The sequence below is a fragment of the Abramis brama genome (assembly GCF_963993115.1).
Source record: "Abramis brama genome assembly, chromosome: 1".
In the NCBI taxonomy this organism is placed as follows: Eukaryota; Metazoa; Chordata; class Actinopteri; order Cypriniformes; family Leuciscidae; genus Abramis; species Abramis brama.
Window position 1 is genome coordinate 1,836,910 of NC_139963.1, and position 20,584 is coordinate 1,857,493.

At 37.9% G+C, this 20,584-nt stretch overlaps 1 protein-coding gene across 1 annotated transcript; it reads left to right on the top strand.

Annotated features, from left to right (window-relative positions):
- Positions 1-4,011: 4,011 nt before the first annotated feature.
- LOC311079225 (mycocerosic acid synthase-like polyketide synthase) lies at positions 4,012-16,840 on the top strand. The gene is made up of 7 exons (XM_084108459.1): positions 4,012-4,035; positions 4,506-4,587; positions 4,673-4,826; positions 9,128-9,288; positions 9,729-9,935; positions 10,143-10,324; positions 10,428-16,840. Exons 2-7 carry the CDS (start codon positions 4,530-4,532, stop codon positions 15,981-15,983), a joined length of 6,318 nt encoding a protein of 2,105 aa, XP_083964585.1. The 5' UTR covers positions 4,012-4,035; positions 4,506-4,529; the 3' UTR covers positions 15,984-16,840.
- Positions 16,841-20,584: the final 3,744 nt, after the last annotated feature.

Genomic DNA, 20,584 nt, shown 5'->3' on the forward strand with positions numbered 1-20,584 from the left:
CGGAGTGGTGAGAACCGGTCCACCCTTCACTGTCTGATGCCAGGAGAGAGCAGCTGTCCAGAAGAGCTTCATCCCCTGAGGCGACGGCACCGAGGGCGAGAGCCGGCGGCTGCGCGTCGGGAAGCGGAGGCGGAGAGGGAGAGAGCGAGGCTCGCGGGAGGAGCTCCGGCGAAAGCCTGACTCGTGTCTCGGGCTCCGGTGGTCTCTGGGAGCGGCGCTTCTTCTTCCGCGGCGCAGAGACTGGAGCGGGGTCAGCGTTGAACAAGGCGAGTCGAGCCCGCAGGGTCGACATCGGCAGTTCTTCGCAGTATTCACAGCCGCCCGAAGCCATGGCAACGGCAGCGTGCACTGTTAGCAATTGATGTAATTTTTACAATAAAATTTACAACAACATATTGTATTCATGTTTTTATTGTAAATACAAATGCATGATGGGAAATTTATGGACAGTCCTGTAATTTTGTTGTAACTACACTGTAGAAGCATTATTTTACAGCCACCGCATAGCATTGTGGGATTGCTGCGATTTGAATTTTGAAATTGCGCGGTACCGCGGCGGCCAACGGCACCAGAATCAAACACTTTTGGAAGAAGCAGCTTTTGGAAGGAACACATCTCAGGTATGAAACGTTAACATGAAATCTATTTTTATAACTCTATCGATATATTAATACCGGTCATATGAGTGGTGATTGTTTCGTTTGGTATATTTCAGTGACATTAGCTTCTGTGACGTTCGCCCCGACTCGTCTCGCTCACTCCCGGTAAAACAACACCATGAACTGACCGCGGTGAAGTGGCGTCTTCTTACTCAACCCATACGGAAAAAAGTTACCACATGCAGCTACAAGGTACGAGATATTCACAATTTTTCGCTTGGTATATTTCAGTAACATTAGCTAGAGTAATGTTAGATATAACGTTAGCTCAACTCGCCCCGCTCACTCCCGGGTAACTTGACGTTATAAACCTGAACTGACCGCGGTGAAGCGGCATCTTCTTTAAGTTACTCAATCCATAAAGAAAATGGTAACGTTACCACATGCAGATACACGGCACTATTTTCAATGGAAAAACAAACATGGTGAGTAGAATCGAGTAGAGCTGAGCTTGTAACGTAGCCTAGCGTTAATGGAAAACCACCACAATGACGATAGCTCAAATAACGTTAGCCCAGACTGTTAAAAATAAGCATTAACGTTAGCCCGATCAGTTAGCTCAGGTTATTATTGCATTGATTACATGTGCTACTGTCGTAACATTATTAGGACTTCTGCTTTGCTGTCTTGTAATCGGGGGTCTTGAAGCCATGGTTTGCACACTAGCGTAAACAAAGTTTGTAACGTTAGATTTTACGGTCACTGAATAAACACAAGCAAATTTTAGTTGAAATATGGGCTTTAATTAAACGACAATGCTGGTATCTTTAATTATGTGAGTCAGCTATAACTGTGAGATAAGCTGAATATAGCATCTGGTATGCTCATATGTTATAACATTACTTTGTGCTTGGCAAACCAGGTTGGAAGAGCAGTCATGTAACTGTCTGTATCTAAAATAAACTGCGCATGCGCAACTAAATCCAACCAGCATCGTCATAAAATATTATTTTTTTCGGAGTCTGGGTTCTGTTGAAAAGCTTTCAGTGCTCTCTTTGTCTTCAGAAAAGGCAGCAAATTATCAGTAGTATTAAAATTAAGTTAACCATTTTGTTTGTCTCAAATTACATGTGGCTGCCTGGCAGACTATATGGACTAAAATAATAATAGATTTTTAATTTGGTATTTGTGTAATTGGTAATACATTTGGTAATGTTTTTACGGTTTTTATTCCCTAGCCTAGCCCTCTGCCACAGCTGCTTAAAATTAACTAAGATGAGTACATCATCATGAATTATGATTTATTACGCATGATCGTGATGCTTTTCTTTGTTCACAGTTATGCGACCATTAGCACATTGTTCATCAGTGTTTCTAAGGACCAGTCACCACTTTAGTTAAGGGGCCACACACATGAAGTCATTGATAGATGATGCTTAGTTAATGATGACTACTGTATTTGAATGTCAACAGAATTTGTGTGCTCTGAGCTGTGATTGGTCTATTTTGGGGTCTGTCCAACTACCTGCAGGCTTTGAAGAAGACATGAACTGTTGACATTCAAATACAGTAGTCATCATTAACTAAGCATCATCTATCAATGACTTCATGTGTGTGGCCCCTCAACTAAAGTGGTGACTGGTCCTTAGAAACACTGATGAACAGTGGCATAACTGTGAACAAAGAAAACATCATGATCATGCGTAATAAATCATAATTCATGATGATTTACCCATCTTAGTTAATGTTTTAATTAAGGTGTTGTTCACTCATGAAGTCATGAATGAAAAACGTTGAACTCGTGTTAGTTCCTGATGATTCATGAGATATGAATGCATAATTCATGCATGAATTTATACATGAATTCATGATAATTCATGTCCCCTTACTGTAAAGTGAATCCATCATTCTCATATGTAACGTCCCATGAATTATTACCTTATTACCAGTATTGTTAGGTTCTATGATATATTCTATGCAATGATGTCAATAGATAGGTTTCCATCCAATCAAAACGCATTTCAATCAACTCTGTTATGCGAATTATAAATGGTCACGCACCTAGGAGTCGTGAACAGCTGTGGGATCAAAACGTAAGGTTGACAGGGCAACTTGAAACACCTGATATAATTGCAAAAAATGCAAATTTGTCAATCCACATAGAAGTTTTTGTTCACATTAGAATATTTTATGTGAATTTTAACTGTTTCCAGTCAGGATTTATTTTTCAAATGTTTAAAATGTGCATTAAAAAGTTGGATGGAGACCCAGCTATTGCTGTTAAGTGTCTGTTCTATAGTAGAGTTGGTTTTCCCCTGCAGGACATAATTTGTGTAAACAGAAGAGACTGACGGACAACAGTTTAACATTACAACTTTCATTAATTCATTAAATTAAATTGTATGGTTAAAGTTGTTAATGTTAAATAAATACATCAAAGTCATTTTATTTTATGAGCAAGTAGGTTACTTATGTTTTTTATACAGTATTTGTCATTATTTAACAGATATGAAAACTTTAACTTTTTTCCTCTCTCTCGGTTTTCAGAGCTTTTCAATGATAAAAAGTGTGAATTGATGGAACTTTTTCTTAATGGTTTACATAGATGGGCCTATTTGTGAGGAAAGCAAAGTTATCCGTGCAGCTTTTAGTGGGCAGGAATTACTGGAACGTTGAAGTGGAAAAACAAACACTGATGAATGATACACCACAAACATCTTCAGCTTTTAGTTTTATTGTAGGCCTACATAAAAAATAATATTTAAAAAATGGGTAAGTGTCAAATTAATCTAAATTAAGTCTAATTTTTAATTTTAGATACACTTTCTAATTTTAATAAACTTATAGAAACAAATAATTTTTACATAAAATAAACATAAAATTACTTAAAAAGCACTGGACTACCTGCAAAAAAAAAAAAAAAACCCTGCTGAGTGCTGCTGCCATCACTCGACTGGTTTGTGACGTTGGCGTCAAGCCGTCAACTGTCAATGTCAACTGTGAACACAATGCCCTCGTAAAGCTGCCCTCAACTCTGTATTTTGTGTGTTTTTTTCTCCTTGTGGTTGTGTTGTAGGTCTGCATTAAATCAAAATTATATTCACTTGTCTAATGCAACAGCTAATACCTCTGAGTTGTCAGAGCTGAGAAGGAAAATACTGACCATTCAGTCTTTGATATCATTCATATTCTGCTAATTTTGGGGAAATATAGAGCTAAATTGTCTTAGGTTATATCTAAATATCAAACATGTGATAAAGAGTTGAGTCAGCTTTATCTATTTAAAGGAACATTCATAAGAAATTGTTTCATGAGCTAATAGGAAGTCACATGAAGAATCCTGACCTTTTACTTCTCCTTAAGCTCAATAAATATTTGGTAGACTCCGCATCATGTAAGCGTTTTCAACAAGACAAGACTCAACATGAGTAACCAGGTAAGTCCATATTTCTCATTTCATTTGCTTTATTTTTTCTTGTTCTCCGTGCCAAAATAAAATAATAATAATGAAAATAATAATTATAATAATTCAAAAGAGAAACTATTTAACAAAAGAAAAGTATGGACAGCTTCAGCTTATCAATATATATTATACTACATTTTCATAAAACAATAAATGTATAAAGTTAAAAAATAATTATTTCATATATAGTGGAATATATATCTACTTTTAGAAAAAACTTTTTTAACCTTTATTTATTAATTAGCTATATTTAAAATGATCCGATGTTCAGATTGTCTCTACATTATACAGGACATTTTTTTTCTGGTTGACTAGTAGTAATAAGTAGTAAATATATATTTTTTTTCCTGCTGAAAGAATGCATGAAGAAGAAAGCTAAAATATTAATTGCGATGAATGAATATTAAGTTAACTGCCTCATTGTTTATTTTTGCTGTCTATAGATTGTAACACACGGCACATGAAACATGATGGAGGATGATGTAGAAATTGCCGTTGTTGGCATTGGATGCCATTTTCCTGGAGGTAGGCTAACATCATTTTCATTATTTGTTCATGCTATGATTTTAGCCTTAATAGTATTTACATTGTATGTTCTCCTCTCTTTTAGGCGAGGGACTTGAAAACTTCTGGCGAGTCCTCCTTCATGGAGAGAACTGTACAGTTCAGATCCCGGACGACAGGTTTAAGCTCTGTCAATGGTACAACCCAGACGAGAGTAAGGCCGGGAAGACGCACACGGCTAAAGCAGCGCTCATCGATGGGTACGTCTTCAGTTCATGTGCCCTCATAACAAGATCTCATGACTTTCTAATGTACAGTCAATCGCCCCAACCAGTTTATATGATTCACACCAAAGAGTCTCATATCTTCTCAACAATTATACATATTTTATTATGATATAAAACAATACAAATATTAAAAATAAGAACTTTTTTTCAATTAAAGTATGTGTAAGTCAGTGTTAATTTTAAATTCTGATTTAGTTTTAGTCTTAGTATTTCATCTGAATTTAATTTTAGTAGATGAAATACAATAAGATTTTAATGATTTACAGTAGATATAAATCAAGTAAAATTCTGTTGACTAAAATCTTTTACAATAAAAGTTTAGTTAAACTGTAATTGTTAATTTTGAATTTCTCTAAAATGTTCAGTCTGTCCCGAATAGAGTTCTCGTTCTCTTTTTAAGAGGTGTCACTCTTATTCAGATCTACATGTCTGCTCTCCTCTTTCTCCCAGATTGTTTGGATTTTTGAGCGTTTATGAGACGTGCACGTTAGATCAGCACGTTACAGTTTAAATGTGCGCATCTACCTCAAACGCAGGACTTCTGACGGGATCTCCTCCCAAATCGTCCCTACCAAACATTTTCATCTAGTTTTTATTTGTTGATGAAAATGTCAAAATACTGGTAATAACTTCATTTAAAACGGGTTTATTTAGTTATCGTCTCGTTTTCGTCTGTAAAAAAAATGGCAGATTAGTGCTATCTGGTAGAAATGAAAAAAATAAAAATAAAAAATAAATGTCATACATAGTATAACAGCATTTTAAACAGGGCTGAGAAAACGCTCATAAAAACTGTTTGCTAAGAACATTATTCAGGCATCATTACATTTCGTAGGTAATAGCATTGTGGATGTATATTTCGACATTATCAAAGTCTAAAATCTGTCACAGTGTAGAATTTTATTTATTAAATTATTGAAATGTAATTTGTATTTAAATAACTCATTTAATAATAAATAATTTTTAATAACTCTTAACACAGCAACACACCTACATCACACAATTAGCCAAATAGTAAATGTTCTGCCCAAAACCAAATTTTCTTAAATAAATACAAACTCTACATTTCAAAATGCAAAAAAAAAAAAAAAAACTTTTTCAGTAGGCCTATACTCTAACTCTATCAAAACACTGCAAACCCGTTTCAAAATCGAATAATTCGGTCAAAACTCTAGCACTGGTTTTCTATCCAACATGAACACATAGTCAATCATAGCGCAATGACTGTCAAAATGCTAACAGTTGGTGGCATTACAAACACTGCATTACTTGTCATGTTTCAGTTCTATCTGTATAGAACAGACATATGAAATCCTTTTTTTATTTTTATTCATTCAGCTGTGTGTGTGTGAATACATGGTGCATTAGATAGTATGTGTACAACATAACATCTAAATGTGAAGGAGTCATCAATACTTTATAGTAGGTACAACTGAAAAAAAAAACAGTAAGTGACAGCATTGCTGCAGTAAAGGCTTTATTAGCAATATGAATTACATACTTTGTTACTGTAATACAGTAAATAGCAACTGCACTGATAGCCCTCATGAAATGCATGACTTACCTGTTGGTTTGTTGAAAAATCCGGATAATGGAAGCAACGGTTGACAATCTGAGATTAGGCTGGACTCTTTCACCAGCCTTTCTCAATGATAGACCGTGGTTTATCACATGGCCTATGATGGTGGCTCTTATTTCATCCGTGACAACAGCTCTTACTCTCCTTTGAACAGCAGCACACATTAGGGCTGTCACTTTTGAGAAAAATCAAATTCGAACGGATATCGAATATCAAGCAATGTATTCGAATATATTCGAATATCTACGAGTAAAATGTAAAATGAAGTTAACAAACAACCTCGATCCATCAGGAAACGCCACATGGTCGCTGAATTTCACTGTGCTTCATGAGGAGTTTTTCTTTTGCGTGAAAAAGCCGTTCGCCGGAGATGTGTTAAAAGATAGTGGAGTGCATTCATGATTATTAGGCTACCGGTATAATAATCCTCCTGGCGCCGGGTCTGAGTGAGTAATGTACTCTCTTACCTTTGTTATTTGATTAACATTAATGACACTTTAAGACCAGCCGCTGCGGACAGAGACGCGATCTGACACGCATCTCATTTTCTCACAAATCTCTACGTTCATTTAAGACTTTATTTAAATAATTTAAGACTGCTCTTATGAGGACACTCGACAAAACGGACATTTGGCATAATTTGTGTGTTGTGGTTTGTTCAAGCCCGAAAGAGAACTCGATACTGACACGCGTCTTTTCTGTGGGTCGTGTGTGTGTGTGTGTGTGTGATAGGCAGGAATTACAGTGCGGTCTCTTTAGTCTTGTCGTTATCTTCCATTTTCAAAACAAGCTGGCTATTGGCTATTATTCGCTTGATGTGGTCATGGGCCTACGCTACAATATGTTTAGAGCGGCTGCTACTGGATGAGATGGCAAACAATAAAATAAAAAGCAAACAGTCTAATCATAGACTGTAAAAAATGCGCAAAACATGGCACTTTAAAAACCGGATAGTTTATTTATAGTTCGGTTTCGGATATTTCACGTCATGTTCGAATGCATATTCGAATATCGAATAAAAAGTGACAGCCCTAGCACACATTCTTACTCCTCTCCCCGTACCTCTCCTTCTCCCTTGTCTTGGTCCAAATAGTCCTCTCCCTCGACCATCTAGTCCTCTCCCTCGTCCAGACATTTTCTTTCTTTTTCTGCTTCTCTGTTGTTCTGTGTTGCTTTGAACAAAACTAATCCAAAGAGTGACTTTATATTGTGTATGTCCATGTAATGGAAAGTCTTCAACATCTGGCTATGTCTCTGTTTGAGATTGGAATCAGCTATTTCTTACTCTAATTATCAGTAATTTAAAAATGCTTATCAACTGTTTGATTTGATATATATATATATAAATATATGAAGAGTTCAGATGCAAAAGCCTCTAAGTGCCATCTGAAATTTTCTTCTAGAATGATCATTTTTATAAAGCTTGTATATTTAAGTTAAGTAATTTCACTTAAATGACAATTAATAGGTAATTTGCATTGCCATTTGAGTGAAATTATTGAATTTAAATATTCAAGCTTCATAAAAATGATCATTCTAGAAGAAAATTTCAGATGGCACTTAGAGGCTTTTGCATCTGAACTCTTCATATATATATAGAGAGAGAGAGAGAGAGAGAGAGAGAGAGAGATTTTTTAGAGAATTCACCCATTTCTTAAGCCATCCCTGAAAAACCTATGAAACTTTGCTGTGAAAAATTTAATGTATGTAGTGCTTGGGCTTGGGTGTAACTGAGGGGCTCTATAGCACCACCAAATGCAGGCTGTGGTCGGGATGGAGTTTCTCCGATATACGCACTCAGTGTTCACTTGGTTTTATCTGACTGTGAACTTGATAACATTAACTAGTATTTTCGGGAAAAATAAAATCTTCTCTGGGTCAAAATGATCCGAACACAACCTGAGGGTTAATAATTAAATTATTACTTTATAGCATGCAGTTTCAACTCCACCAAATCTTTGTTTGTTTCATTGTTATACAGTAAATGTCAATAGCTCTTGTTTTGATTTTTCATGTTTGTTATAGGCTTATTTGGAAATTACCATAGATGTAGTATTTCATCCTTACTGTTAATTGACACCAGCCACACTTACGTTTCAAATTACGGCAATTGCGGCTGTTTTGCAAAATGTCCCTTTGCGCCACCTGGGGGTCATTTCGTGAATGACTCTGAAATGCGAAATAATTTTTGCCGCGGTGACTTTTGCCCCAGCGGCTAGTGTGGCGGTAATAGGCGTTTTGGTTGACTACCTACTGTATATATATATATATATATAATTCATTAATTCACACTACTTTATCTCTGTGTCTGATTCAATGCGGGCAGATTGTTTGATCTGACAAGCAGTAACTGACAAAAATAACTGTCAGTTTTACCCTTCCAGTCAAATATTGCACTGAATACATAAATAACAGCTTTAAGGGAGTTGTATGTAAATTTATGACTGTCCTAAAGCACAAAAATACAATAATATGGTTGAAGATATTCATAAAAACATTGTAAATGCACATACTTTAACACTTTGCGCTGTGCAGTTCCTTGCCTCCATGTTGTGCATAAAAATGCATTAAAATGTAATGCACAGCTAGCCGTGGATTATCCCTTGTTTAATTAAAAGGTACCAGAATACAGGAAATAGCATCTAGACCAGCAAAACATTTCTGGGGGCGTAAAATTACCTTTTATTCTCTGTAGCTTGAATGAGTTTGACAACAAGTTCTTCGGCATCACTAATACTGAAACAATCACCATGGACCCTCAGCACAAACTTTTGTTGCAGTGCACCTACAGGGCCCTAGAGGATGCTGGGATACCAATGGAAAAGGCCAGTGGAACACGCACAGGAGTATTTTTGGGTAATATATGAGCTAATATAAGATACATTAAAAAAAGTTTATTTTGGTGTCTTTAATCCCAGTGAAAAAAGTATATGCACTAACTGCATGGGAAGTACCTTCGAAGCAACCTCTGGTTAAGATTCATTGCTAAATAGCACATACATTTTCTCAGTTTTTCCCGCTATTCAAAAGAGGGATCTAACTTGTCCTGACCTCAATATGTGCACTTGTGCTTTAACTCATTTGCGTGTCAGCACAAACAGCACACGAGGTGTCCACAGCTAAGGGCTGGTAACATAAATGTTGCTTGTCTGAGCCCTGCAACTGCAACTATTGTTGCTTTGAGCAAAGCACTTAACCTTAGGTTGCCTTGTAATAGGAATACAGTAAGTGACTATGGACAAAAGCATATCGCCAGCTAACATGTCTAACGTGTTTTTTGTTTGCTTGTTTTTCAGGACTCATGAACAGAGACTTTGAGCTGGCAAATGTGAGGAATAATCCGAAATACATAGACAACACCTCAGGCACTGGCTCTGCAATGAGCATAGCTGCCAATCGCATCTCATACATCTTCAACTTAACCGGCCCCTCACTGACCATTGACTGTGCCTGCTCCTCATCCCTCGTCGCCCTCCACTTAGCTTGTCAAGCCATAAAACAAGGTAGCCTTCAAAAATATATGTATGTAAGCCATGTGGATCAATTTATTTGCACATTTTAAGAATCCATATATGGTATATTGTATGTGTACTAATATACAGTGCTGCGGAAATTACATTAGATGCTTCATTGTTTTAAGTATGTTTTGCTTTTGAATTAATCAGGCTCCCCCTATCCCCCTAAGTTGTGTGGTTATCTGTATTCAACAGGAGATTGTGACATGGCCTTGTGTGGCGGTGTGACCTGTATATTGGAGCCGACCATTTTTGTGATTCTCTCCAAGGCAAAAATGATCTCCTCTGATGGAACGAGTAAACCTTTCAGCAGCAAAGCAGACGGATATGGCAAAGGTGAAGGATGCGGGGTCGTTTTATTAAAGCCTCTGAAAAAAGTAAGTAAAAAGATTGTCTCATATAAACACAACACAATGACAGCAATGTACCTAAAGATAAACTACTGCAAGAAACACCCATATGTTGTCTGTATTTTGACAGGCTTTTGAAGACCATGATCATATTTGGGGTATCATCAGCAAAACTGCAGTAAATCAAGATGGCCACACCGTTAGTCCAATCACCAAACCATCCATGGTACAGCAGGAGGAGCTGCTCAGAAAAATCTACTCAACAGAGACTGACCTGACTAGTGTCCAGTACATTGAGGCTCATGGGACTGGGACTCCAATTGGAGATCCAATAGAGGCAGGTAGCATCTCAAAAGTCATTGCCAAAGCAAGACCTCAAAAGTCAGGGCCACTCATCATTGGTTCTGTTAAAGGCAATATTGGACACACAGAATCTGTCGCAGGTGTTGCAGGGCTCATAAAGGTTGTTTTGATGATGCAGCACGAAACCATAGTGCCATCATTGTTCTACTCCGTGGAAAACTCCAGCATAGACACTGAATCTCTCGATATCAAAATCCCAACCACAGCAGAAAAATGGATCAGTGACCGCAGATCAGGGAGGTGTGCAGGAATCAATAACTTTGGGTTTGGTGGAACAAATGCACATGCAATTGTCAGACAATATGTGCAGTCAAAAAAGCCAAGAGCTCAGCTGAGAAGCAAATCCCATCAGTATTTTGTAGTCTCTGCAGCCTCTGAAAAATCCATGAAAAATATAATTAAAGATACGGCAGAACAGATCAGCAAAGGGAAAATATCAGATCTACAGTCTTTACTGTACACATCCGCATGCAGAAGAAGCCATGATAAACACAAATACAGGAAAGTATTTCAAACATCATCATTGGAAGATCTGCAAGTGAAACTTACTGCTGCTGTGGAGAAAAAGATTGTACCGTCAAAGACAGACCCAAAGCTAGTTTTTGTGTTTTGCGGCAATGGTGTTACCTATCAGGGTATGTGCAAGCAGCTCCTAAAACAAGAGCCAGTTTTCAGAGAGGAAATCGTTAAGATTGAAACTCTGTTGCAAAGCCATAGAAGATTGAATCTGATAGAGATGCTGGAAAGTGAATCTGAGAAAAGTACAGAGCTGTCTGATCCAAAGATTGTCCAGCCTCTTCTGTTCACTATTCAGGTTGCTGTTGTCAAACTTCTGAAACACTGGGGCATCAGTCCTGATGCTGTTTTGGGGCACTCTATTGGAGAAGTTGCTGCAGCTCATTGTTCTGGTTTGCTGTCACTTGAAGATGCAGTGAAAGTCATCCACTACAGCAGTTCTCTGCAAAGCACTGTGACGGGAGGGAAGATGCTGGTAGTCAGTAATATGGCTGTTTCTGAAGTCTTGAAAATCCTTCCATCTTATTCAGGAAGGGTTTGTCTGGCTGCTTATAACAGCCCTCAGTCTTGCACCCTCTCAGGAGATGCAGATGACATTGACAGGCTGCAACAGAATTTGAGCAACTCAGCCAGTGGAAAAGATTTGTTCCTTCGCATTTTAGGTGTACCTGCAGCATACCACAGTCACAAGATGGATCCTATTTTATCCAAAGTGGAACAGAGTATAGGCTCATTGCAGGCACATCATTTGGAGGCAGAATTGTTTTCAACAGTGACAGGTGTTAGTTTGTGTTCCTCAGATTTTATTACTGGTGAATATTGGGCAAAGAATATCAGAGAGCCAGTTGAATTTGAGCAAGCTGTAAGGTCTGCAGCTAAAAACAAAAGAAGTGTGATATTTGTTGAAATTGGTCCAAGAAGATCTTTGCAGAGGTACATCACTGAGACTCTGGGAAATGACTTCACTGTGATTCCCTCAGTGCAGCCTGATAAAGATCACGAGACCATGCTTACTGTTGTTTCCAAACTGTTTGAGCTTGGGATCAAAGTGGACTGGGAAATGTTCTACAAAGGTTTTGAGGCTGAACCAGTTCCCTACCCACGATACCAGTTTGATGATGTGAAGAGAGATGTCTTCCCTTCATATATGCAGTTGATCAGTCCCACTGGCAACCATCCAGTAGTTACACAAATGGGTACAGGCAGTTCAATGTTTAGCTGTGATTTAACCTCTGAATCAGTGGCCTTTCTGCAGCACCACAAGCACAGTGGGGTTGCCATCATTCCTGGGGCATTTTATGCAGAGTTGGGTTTGGCAACTTACATGGCATATGCAAAGCCTAAAGTCCCACTAAGTTCTCTGGAGCTCAGCATAACATTCCAGAATCTATTCGTTTTCACCCAGAATGCCCCAGATATAAAAGTACAGCTGGATCCATCTGACCAGGCTGATAACACATGTAACTTCAAAATACAGTCTACTTCTGCAGTCTATGCGTTTGGCACAGTAGAAGCAAAACCAGGTAGAAGTCCTGAAGAACAGTTCATTTCATTAGACTGTATTTCCAAAAGATGCACATCCCACATGACGACTGAAGAACTCTACAATCATCTAAGTCAAGCAGGATTTGAGTATGAATCTGTCTTCAGAAATAATGCAGATGTTTATTGTGGGGAAGAATTTAGGGAGGCTATATCTGTTGTGAAGATCTCAAAGGAATTACTGCCTCAATTACATGACTATCACCTTCACCCTGTGGTCTTGGATTATTTCATGCAAATTGTTCCTGCAACTGTAGGGGTCGAATCAACAAGACCTCAATTTCCTGCACAAATAGAAAGCCTGACTGTTTTTGAACCATTGCAAGAGGAGATGGTTGTTTATCTGAGAGCAGTACATGTGGGAGAAGATGAGTTTGATATTTGTGGCTGCTTAGCCAATAAACAGGGTAGGGTGTTAGTTGAACTCAGGCATGTGAAGATCAGAATGCTAGGAAGTCGTTCTCAAGTAGTCGAGGAGTACTTCTTTCACAACAATTTCAGTATCATCTCTGAAGTTGCCAGATTTGATACACCAATTAAGGCACTGGTCTTTTCTGACCAGGTAGGAATTTCTGAAGCTTTGCAACAGTACTTGGACCCAACATCTAGATATGTGTCTTCATCAAACAGTAACGCACTGTTAGAATGCAGAGTGGAACTTTTTTTGTCAAAACTGAAAATTTCAGATGTAAAGAAAAACTTCCAGGAAATTTTGTTCATGTGGGGTGATGCAGACCTATCCTCTCTTGAATCAGAGAAGGTCTTGGACAGTATGGCAGGGTGTTGTGAGATTTTCAGAAAGATTGTCGGATATCTCAAGGCACTTCATTTCCCAGGTGATATCCGAGTAATAACCTATAGGTGCTCTGAGAGCTTAGTGGAGCACATAAACCCTGGGTTTGTTCTGTCAGGCATGACAAGAGCATGTGCAGCTGAGTTGCCAGAACTTTCCTTCCAGCTGATTGACATGGGCTCTGATACTTTTGAAGACATCAAAGCTCTGGTTCAGGTCCTCAGGTCTTACCCCTGTCACAAATATCCAGAGCTAGTAGTGAAGGAGGGCAACATTCTCAAGCCTGAAATCAACCACACACCTTTGCCAACCATGGCAATCTCTTCAAGAAACGTCCACATGTTGCAAAATGGAGACTTCATTTTGCAAACATCTGACCCATATATAATGACAAATCTCTCAGCAACAAATATGGATAATCATACTGAACTGAATCAAGGAAAACACATTGAGCTTCACCTCAGTAAAATCTGTGTTCATTCATCAGATTACTTTCCAGTCAGCATTTCTGACCTGAAGTATGGCCAGACATTGTATTGGAACAAGCACACAACTGAAAACCATAAGCTCTTGGCCCTTGACTTCAGTGGCACTGTCACAGCTGTGGGTAAAGATGTCAGCAAATTTAAAGTTGGTGATCATGTTGTGTCTTGTTACCCTGTGGCTGCCACATCTAAAGTAGTTCTCCCAGCAGCTGTTTGCTGCAAAGCAAAAAAGCTTTCATTCCTGAAAGACGTGCCCTGTGTCTCTTATATGGTACTGGCTTGGGAGATCTTGCATGAGGCTTTACCCAATGCTAAACAGCAAAGGAAACTGGGTATTTTCTCCACTGTTCCTGACTCAGCTCTGATGAATGTGTTAATTACTATTGCAAACAGATCCGGTTGGAATGTCAGAGTGAGCTCACAGGCTGATCAGCTGTCTTGTGATTTTAGTGAGGTTGTGGGAGCTGTTCTTCTACCTCCTTATAATGTAAAAACCGTTGAAATAGCTAGCAGTGTTAGAGGCATCAAAGACATTGTGTTTGTCTGTGACAACCAGGCAGATTTCCCATTGAATTTAAAGACATTCAGTACAAATGAGGAGGTCTTCTTCCATGTCCTTTTCATGTCCCAAATAATGCAGAAACGGTCTCTGCAGACACAAATGCCACAAATCTACCGTTGGCTGAAATCCTTGGATTTGGACAGAAAGTTATTGTCTTTAAACGCAACAGCTGTTCAAAGAGTGAAATCTCAAGATACTGATCTTCTGTCTGTAAAAGAATCTGAGTCATACTTCAGATGCCAGATTCTACCCATTATCATCCTGAATAGTGAAGCCAAAAACCAGCTGTCTGACATTCCAGTGATGCCCAAACAGAGTCTATTCAAGAAAAATTCAGTCTATATTGTCACAGGTGGTCTAACAGGGTTAGGCTTTGAGACAGTAAAGTTCATTGCTCAGAAAGGAGGAGGGAACATTGTCATTCTGTCTAGAAGTAATCCAAACCCTCAGATGCAACAAGAGATAAGTCAGATCAGTAGCGATTGGGGCTCTGTCATTAAGTCTCTGCCATGTGATGTTTCTGTATCTGAGAAAGTGGACCAGACAATTGTAAACATTGGAAAACTATTTCCATCCTGTCCCATCAAAGGGGTGTTTCACAGTGCGGTTGTCCTGCATGATGGGCTGATTGAACGTCTTGACAAATCTCTTTATGAGAAAGTCATGAGGCCAAAAGTAAACGGAGTGATTAACCTTCACCGTGCTACCATACAGTGCAATCTGGATTACTTTGTGTGCTATTCCTCTGTCTCAGCCTTCATTGGGAATGCCTCACAAACTAATTATGCTGCGGCTAATACATTCATGGACACTTTCTGTCAGTATCGCAGAAACATTGGGCTTTCTGGACAGTCCATTAATTGGGGGGCTTTGAATCTTGGCCTTCTTCTGAACAAAGTCCATATCCAAAGATTTCTGGAGGCAAAGGGAATCATGCTTTTGGAGATTCCAGAAATCCATGAAAGTCTTGAGCAGTGCCTCTTGATCAACAAACCTCAACAGGTTGTATGCAGATTCAATTTAAAAAACAACTGGAATAACATTCTCAGTCAGAACAAAGCACTGAAGGTACGCTTGTTCAAAATAGGAGAGGAAGCCATCATTAAAGCTGGAGTGTTCATATCTAGAACTGAACAACCCATGATGTCATCCCCACCACGTGATTATCTGAGGTTCATGATTAGCGAAATGACTGGTGTTGAAATGGACGAGCTGAATGATGATGTTCATCTTTTCGATTTAGGCATTGACTCAATGTTAGCCATGACTCTGCAGAATGTTCTCTTCAATGATAGAGGTGTGAATGTCCCTCTAGTGACTCTTCTGGATCCAAATAGCACACTGGCAACTGTTATCAAAGTCCTGGAGGAGAATTGTGTTGACGAATATCAGAGTGAAGATGAGAGAAATTCCACATACTTATAATGGTGATTTGTATTGAAGGGGGTGGATTGGAATCCACTGCTGCTTCAATGTATATGTAATGAGTGATTATCATCAAGGTATTAATCAATATTTTTCCTTCTAAATATCACATGAGTTGAATGACTTCTCTGGAGATTTTATTTTGTTATTGAAGTTACCAGTGTGATTACTGAAATGTTATTTTCATGTATTCTTTTTAATGTCAGTATTTGATATTTGAATGTAATAACAGTGCTTGCTCATTTAGCCCGGCTTCCAGAAATTAAATAGGGACTGGTTTTGTGTTTGTGTTTGTCTTCAACGTGTTCAAACAAATAGGGGCCATTGAAGCCAATAGTTTAAGAGACCATTTCTTTGTTAAAGCCTTACTTAGACTAAAATGTAGCTCTCCTTGAGAAAGAACGCATTATCTTGATGTTTTGAGAATACTCTCCTGTTTATAGTTAGAGCCTGGCCAAATCCAATCTTGGAAAAGATGTGTGTCGGGTGTATGTATTAGTCTTCTTGCTTACAGGTTAAGGAACCACTGGCATTGTTGGAGATTGACTGAGTTGTTGTTCGGGACATGCTGGCACCCAGCAACCCAAATCTGAGACATGGAAGGTCACGACGTGCCTGACTTCAGGGTCCGAGTTTCAGCTGCATAATCTATAGAGATATGCTTCTGTCTATCTGTATATGTGTGGAAAATTACTATGTTTATCAATTTCTTAGCCAATGAGAATCATTCAACCTGTAAGCAATGATGTAGCTTAGACCTTGGAAATGGTATAACTGCTGTGATCTTTGTAACTGTAAGCGGGGCGGCCTACAAACTCCTGTGTGAGTCTTGAAGCTGAACTTCTGCTGATGAAACTGCAAACTATCTTCAGTAAAACTTTTCTTCAATTTTTTATAATTCTGACTGGTCCTTGGGTCCTAGACTGTTAACCCCTAACAGTATTTCTCCACAGCAGTCTTTTTGAAGCCTCAAAACAAATTATATTGTTTTAGGAAATTCATGAACTTTTGAAATGAAATGGGTGTATAGCATGTTTTGTACTACAGTACTTGAAACAATCCATCTTTCTGAATAAGGTATTTCGCAGATTTTCCAAAAATTACAACTACATTTCACCAAACTCTGTTGTTTCTGGGTGGCATATTTCAGGATACCTGCATCCTCTGTATTAACAGTAGTACAATTATGTGTTTTTGTTTTATCAATACAGTATATGCTTTTTTCTTGTTATACCCCGAAAGAATGGAACTGAAATGTGACAACATGCCCCACATGTGCAGGGGCACATTGTAACATGACCATATGACAGCTTAAAATGTTATCTGATCTAATAAAAAAATATACAAAACAAACTAAAATATTTTCTAAATAAAATACAATTAAAAAACGTTTTCATATAAAATAATGGCAATTTTTAATAATTAAATATAGACTATTTTTTGAGTTTTGACTACGAACACACAGCTATACAACATAGTTCAAAACAAATAAATAATTTGTAATTTCTGAACATTGACTCTCAGTCTTTATTCACGTTTTTAATTAATAAAAGTATAGAATATAATAGCATATTTCTAATAGGGGCACATTGTAACGCAGTGTTACAACATGCCCCCGCCTGCACAACTGGGATTTAAACCCTGCTAGTGTCTTCTGCTAGTTAGCGAAGCATTAAATAACTATCTCAACTGTTAAATAACATCTTGGAGATTAAAATAATATCAGATTTGTCTTATTTTAAATAAACAGAAAAAATAGAGATGGAAAATTAACTTAAGTAAGAAATTTACTTTTGCTATGGTTTAATAAATGTCTATGGATATCTTCCAAAAAAAAAAAATTGGTGGAATTTTTTTTCTATATAGTGTTGATATGGCAACTAGTAAATACTAAATACACAAAGTTCCGTCATCCAAGCATGTGCAGAAGTATTTAAAACAAGCGTGTTACAACTAACCCCGCGTTAGGTTGTGCCCTGCGCTCCCCATACGCTTTAAGTTATTCAAATTAATGTTTATAACTTAATTTGTTGATATCGCGTAACTTAATTTGACATATGTTGATATAACCAACTGACATTGTAGCCTAGTAGATTAGATTGCATGCCAGGAAGAGGCTTATGCTTTGTAAGTAATGCGTTTACTATAGGCTAATATAGCCGCACTCAAGCGCACGACTGCACGCATAAAGCTTGCCACAAAGAACCGGTAAAAGTAATGATTATGAATACGTCTAAATGTGTCTAAATACGCTGTGAATGTGAATGTGCATTATACGCCGAGTTTCGGCTCATTTATGAGACGAACTCCAGTTCACTCGCCGGCGCCTCCAATGTCGTGATTGTCTGCTATATTTACTTCTTAAATCCAGGCAATTGGTTCACGAAACATTGATTAAAATTAAGAAATAATTAATACAAAACGAAATTCAATTTAAAGAAAGGAAGCTGTTCTGTTTGAGGTCTCTGTGAAAGTTTTACAGTCTTTCAGAGCGCTCGCGTCCATAACCGTAAACTGACAAGTTGTTTTTTCCCTCATAAAATGCGAACACGAAAATTAAAATAAAATGAATATTATAATGTTTTTTTTGTTGTGTCAGACACCAAATTTTTCTCTCATATTGCTCCTCATAACCACTGAAAACGGTCAACGGAAATTAAAAGTGGTGGGTACAAAATGACTCATGACGAAATCTGGTGGGTACACGTACACTGTCTTTGTATCTCTTTATAATATTGCTTTTAGAAAAAAATTACATAATTATGAATCAAATTATTATGAACAAATAATGAAACTCTGTCAAAATTCGACAACACAAAGAATGATCAAAAAGCGATATAACGCACATCTCAGGTTAAATTAATTATATAAAAAACAGGGAACATTTTGTAAAAGCAAAACTGAACAAAATGCGTAGTTAAAATAATTGTATTATGTGTTACCAAATATTTAATACCACTTCCCCATAATGTTGTAATTATTTTTCTAAAACAACATCTGTCAAACTGTCAATCAGATACCTCTTATCTGGTCATTTTTATTTCATTTTAGAAGTCATAACTGTTGATCACCCTTTATATGGAATTTGTGAATATGAATATTTAGAAGATTTACAAACTGTCGGCAAGACCTCAAACCAACCCCGGACATTCTGAGACTAACGTGGAAAAATCTTTATGCTTAATGCATTAAGACAGTTCAATTAAAATATTTATTAATAATAATGGCAAATCAGATGCGCCCAAAATATAAATGCTACGCGTTGTGCTGCAACATTACCTCACAAGAAATATCTGCCCAAGAACAATCACACAAGAAATATCTGCACGAATTAAGAATCTGGGTAAGTCGCATTATTTAAGCCTTTCATTATGTTAGGATGATTTTGTGTATATATAAAAAAAATACTGCTGGGTTTTTACAGGCAGAGTCACGTGTATTATGCTCACACTAAATTCTCTGTTGCACTTATATAAATACGCATTGCACGCACAATCATCTTAATAGTTGTACAAAAAAAGTTATGCGCTGGCAAGAACGTCACTTTGCTGTTTTAATAAAAGCAATGTTAAATATTCTGCATGCACTCATCTCCTGGAAACCACAGCAATGACAAAGCATATAAAAATTTGTAAAATTCGTCTTAAGACAACTTTGATGAACCTTTTGCATTTACAAATATTTTCAAATGTCTGTATAATACAGTAGCCTACTGTAAATATTTGTGTCTATTACTATTTATAATTTATATTTTATTGTGGATGTTTTCTCACAATCATGACGTAATTTGAAGTAAAATAAAAAATCTAATGTAAAGTTGTTGTTTTTTATGCGCCACCTGGTGGATATTCTGTGAAGCGAAACACATTGAGGGATTTTTTTAAGTAGGCCCCCCGAAAGCACTTGCAGAATTCTGCGAGACTGTGCGAGACGAATTGCCACATCTGTAGCTGATTACCGCATGGCAATTTTACTTCCTGTTTCCCAACATGCACTAGTACTAAGTTACTATGGTTACAAGATAAACAAACCACACTGAACTGCTGAAACAAACACATTTTCAAGCGGCATGACACTCCCCGCTTGGGATCTTTAAAGAGCCCACATTAATTAACAGAATCAGTCTTTGGAGAGAGAAGCAGAACCACTTCTTTAATGGGCCGAGAAAAAGTATTTCTCGTTCCATCCTTGACGACTTCCTCTTGAACCTTCCGGACCAATCCATCTTCTCCTGGAAAGGTTTTTGTGATGATGCCCGTAGGCCATTGATTTATCTTTGCCTGATTGTCTTTCAAGAGAACTATGTCTCCTTCCTGGAGGTTCTGCCTTTTTCCTTGCCATTTGTGCCAAAGCTGCAATGTTTTGAGGTATTCATGTTTCCACCTTTTCCAAAACATGTTTGCTAGGCCCTGAACCCGCTTCCACTCCTCTCTGATGAGATGCGCTTCCTCAAAGCTTCCTGACGGAGGAGGTGCAGAGCCTGTCTTGAGAGTCAGGAGCATTGCTGGGGTGAGGATGAGAGGCGATTCCGGATCCGATGATACTGGGATGAGCGGTCTAGCATTCATGATTGCAGCTACCTCGGCCATAAGTGTGGTCAG